The sequence below is a fragment of the Herpailurus yagouaroundi genome, unplaced genomic scaffold, assembly GCF_014898765.1.
Source record: "Herpailurus yagouaroundi ecotype Mexico unplaced genomic scaffold, PumYag 166, whole genome shotgun sequence".
NCBI lineage: Eukaryota > Metazoa > Chordata > Mammalia > Carnivora > Felidae > Herpailurus > Herpailurus yagouaroundi.
In genome coordinates, this window is record NW_024412407.1 from 36,526,187 (window position 1) to 36,529,987 (window position 3,801).

The following is a 3,801-nucleotide window of genomic DNA, read 5'->3' on the forward strand; positions in this document are numbered from 1 at the left end:
TTTAAGATTCTCAGCTTTATTTATCCAAGTGCACCTAGATATCCTCATTCCCAGTTTTAAGGTCCTACTCGTTTCCCATCATTGCTCTAAATTTCATTCGATGAGACTTGATGAGTCTGTGAATACATCTGGTATGGTAAATCTCTTATCTACACAATTAACTTTTAGATCTGACTTACAGCCATAGAAAACAAGTGAATCTTTCAGGGCCACCACAGACCTCTGGTTTTCAGACTGTCAGGAGGTGAAATTTAAAATCTCAACTTGTCGTAAGTTCTCCTTACGCAGGTGGAAATAGCCATGCCACTCACAGTCCTTTTAGTCATTACTAATGCATTAATAGACAAGAACAGTAGCCACTTCATCTGCAAATACATAAGGGAAATTATCATTTATCTTATTTTTTATTTTATTAAAACAATTTTTTATATTGATTTATTTTGGGGAGAGCACAAGCATAGGAGGGGCAGAGAGAGGGAGACAGAGGATCTGAGGCAGGCTCTGTGCCGACAGGCTGATAGCAGTGAGCCCGATGGGGGGCTCCAATTCACAAGCTGAGAGATCATGACCGGAGCCAAAGTCAGATCCTCAACTGGTGCCCTGGGAAATTATCATTTAAATAGAGGTGGCATCTCAAGCAGGGGTGCAAGATGGATTACCAAATCAATATAATTGAAACAAGTGGATAGCCATCTTGGACCCATAAGTCAAGTTGGATCCACACTTGATCATGTAGATATATATACATATATATTCCCAAATTGTTTTCTAAGTGTTCTGTTGTTAAAAAAAAAAAAAAAAAAGGCAAATCATGAAAGTAAAAGAGAAAAATACAGGAAAAGTTCAATGGAGAAATTTTCTAAGTATAATTCAAAATCCAGAAGTCATAGAGACTGATACATAGAACTATGTGAAATTTGAAAACTTTTGCTTACATTTAAAAAATACATGGAGGGGCGCCTGGGTAGCTCAGTTGGTTGAGCCGACCGACTTTGACTCAGGTCATGATCTCACGGTTCGTGAGTTCGAGTCCCATATTGGGCTCTGTGGTGACTGCTCGGAGCCTGGAGCCTGCTTCCGATTTTGTGTCTCCCTCTCCCTCGGCCCTTCCCCTGCTCATGCTGTGTCACTCTCACTCTCAAAAATAAATAAACATCAAAAAAATAAAAATAAAAAATACGCGGAAAGGCTAAATACAAATGGCAAAGCGGGAAATATTGTCGATACAGAACATGGGAAAAGTGCTAATTTCTCTAAGGTATAAACACCATAGAAATTCATTAAAAGGGTAGAAAAATGAGCAAATATGTAAGTAGTCCACCAAAAAAAAAATTCAAATGGCTTTTAAATATGTAAAAAGGTACTTGACTCCTAACCCACCTAATGGGTGGCACTCTTCGTCTCCAGTCCTCAATGTCTCAGACTCAGGGTCTGTTGTCACCAACATACGTAAAACACGTATACAAATGAGGTTGGGCATTTGCTTGAGATCATCACCTCAAGCCCTTTTTCTCTGACAGAGCAGCCCCTCCAGTGAGAGCAAAGCCTAGAAGCCTCCAGCTTACATGTGAAGTTGGTGAAACATTAAAGTCAGTGCAAGAGAATATTACTATACCTTGGTTTATTGTTTTGTGGATTTAGATGCTATGTGTCTTAAATCACGAAACAACCAAAAATGCACACAAATACTAGCAATATGATCAAGTATGTTTTGTCGTCGAAATTGGTATCCGTTATTAAAGAGGCATTATAAGGAAGATTGCACTCAGATTTTAACAAAGCATAATCGGCTGCATACAAGTACAGATTCCGAGGTGAAATTCTGTGTTATAACAGGCACAACTCGAATATCTTCGGTGCTCAGTCTTCCCCATTCCCGGGCAAAAGAGCTGGAAATAAAATAACCGTCCTTACAAGAAAATTGAAAACCACAGCTGCCCTACCTGAGTTATTCTAATTAATGAAGTGAATACATTGCTGTAAGGCTGAAATTAGTCACATTAACTATCTACACTCTAAATTAGCAATCGTTTTTAATCTCCCAAACATGCATTTGCACAAAATGGACCATAACGTGGGGGTACTTTGTAAATCATCAGAGGTGGTCATGTTGCCACATCTCCGAATTAAATTGGATCCATTGTTTTCCAAGTAATTGATTCTTTCTTGCAGTTCCTGGTCTAAAGCTTAAATTCAAAGACTCCAAAATATACGGAGCTTAAAAGGAGAAAGGTTGTGCAAATCCAAGAAATCAGATCCATTCCTATTTGCATCTTAGAGGCTTGCAATCATCTCTTCACTTGAGAGCCAGGACTGGCCAATCAGTGGAGTCGGCAGGCAGGCCGTTGTCACCCGGGGCAGACCTGGCTATCTCACTGACCTGGATCAATGCCGACAAAGAGGGCGGAAAAAGACAACTACCCAGCAGGACGACAGTGGCAGACTTAAACGCCATCCTTCACTGGTCAGCTGAAAGCAGACACCATCATCGGTGATATCCCAGACAGGAACTCTGCTGACATGCCAAGTGCACTGGAGGTAATATATATGGTCTTGATTGCTGGTGAACTGACTATAGGAATCTGGGGAAATGGATTTATTGTACTGGTTAACTGCACTGGTTGGCTCCAAAGGCGAGGTAGCTCCGTGATTGACATCATCCTGGTGAGTTTGGCCATCTCCAGAATCTGTGTGTTGTGTGTGATATCTGCAGATGGCTTTGTTCTGCTGCTCTCTCCACATGCGTATGCTCAAAATGAGACAATAAACACCTTGGATGCTTTCTGGACACTGAGCAACCATTCAAGTGTCTGGTTCACTGCTTGCCTCAGCATTTTCTACTTACTGAAGATAGCCAACATATCCCACCCGGTGTTCCTCTGGCTGAAGCTAAACGTTACCAGAGTCGTCCTGGGGCTTTTCCTGGCGTCCTTCCTCACCTCCATAATTATTAGTGTCTTTTTGAAAGAGGGATCCTGGGGTCACGTCGAAGTCAATCACGAGGAAAACATAACTTGGGAATTCAGAGTGAGTAAAGCCCCAAGCGCTTTCAAACTGATTATCCTGAACCTGGGGGCTCTAGTTCCCTTTGCTCTGTGCCTAATCTCCTTTGTCTTGTTACTTTTCTCCCTCTTTAGACACACTAAGCAGATGAAACTTTACGCCACCGGGTCCAGGGACTCTAGCACAGAGGCACACATGAGGGCCATAAAGGCAGTGACCATCTTTCTGCTTCTCTTCAGCATGTACTATGCAGTCTTTCTTGTAGTCACTTCTAGCTTCCTGATTCCTCAAGGACGGTTAGTGCTGATGTTTGGTGGCATAGTCACTGTCATTTTCCCATCAAGCCATTCGTTCATCCTGATCATGGGCAACAGCAAGCTGAGGGAGGCCTTTCTGAAGGTGCTAAGGTGTGTGAAGGGCTTCCACAAAAGAAGGAAACCTCTTGTTCCACAGAGAATCCTGAATACGGGGAGAAAGAAATCAACAAAAGACTGTCTCCCTTCTCCCCGGGGATTACATTCATTTGCTTAATTGTATGCTGTTAAGAGTCATGCATATCTATCATTATTCTAAATTTCCCTTTGTGTTCCTTCACATTTCCATCTTGTTTAACTTTATGTCAACTGTTATCCTTGAGCCCTGTGCATTTCCTTATGTCTGCAGGAAAGATGAGTCTAAGGCAAAGAGGTTCTCCTTTCTGTCATATTCTGGTAAAAACCTTGAGCTCAAAAAGCCGCAGAAGAATTTCAGGCAAACAGGCTGCGGGGAAGAGGTTTTAAAACATATCAGCCCTTCCTA

The 3,801-nt window shown here is 41.9% G+C and overlaps 1 protein-coding gene across 1 annotated transcript; it reads left to right on the forward strand.

Moving 5' to 3' along the window:
* The first annotated feature begins 2,520 nt into the window (after nt 1–2,520).
* Nucleotides 2,521–3,534, forward strand: LOC121038417 (taste receptor type 2 member 9-like). Its single transcript, XM_040487875.1, has one exon. The coding sequence runs from the start codon at nt 2,521–2,523 to the stop codon at nt 3,532–3,534; it is 1,014 nt and encodes a 337-aa protein (XP_040343809.1).
* The last annotated feature ends 267 nt before the right edge of the window (nt 3,535–3,801 follow it).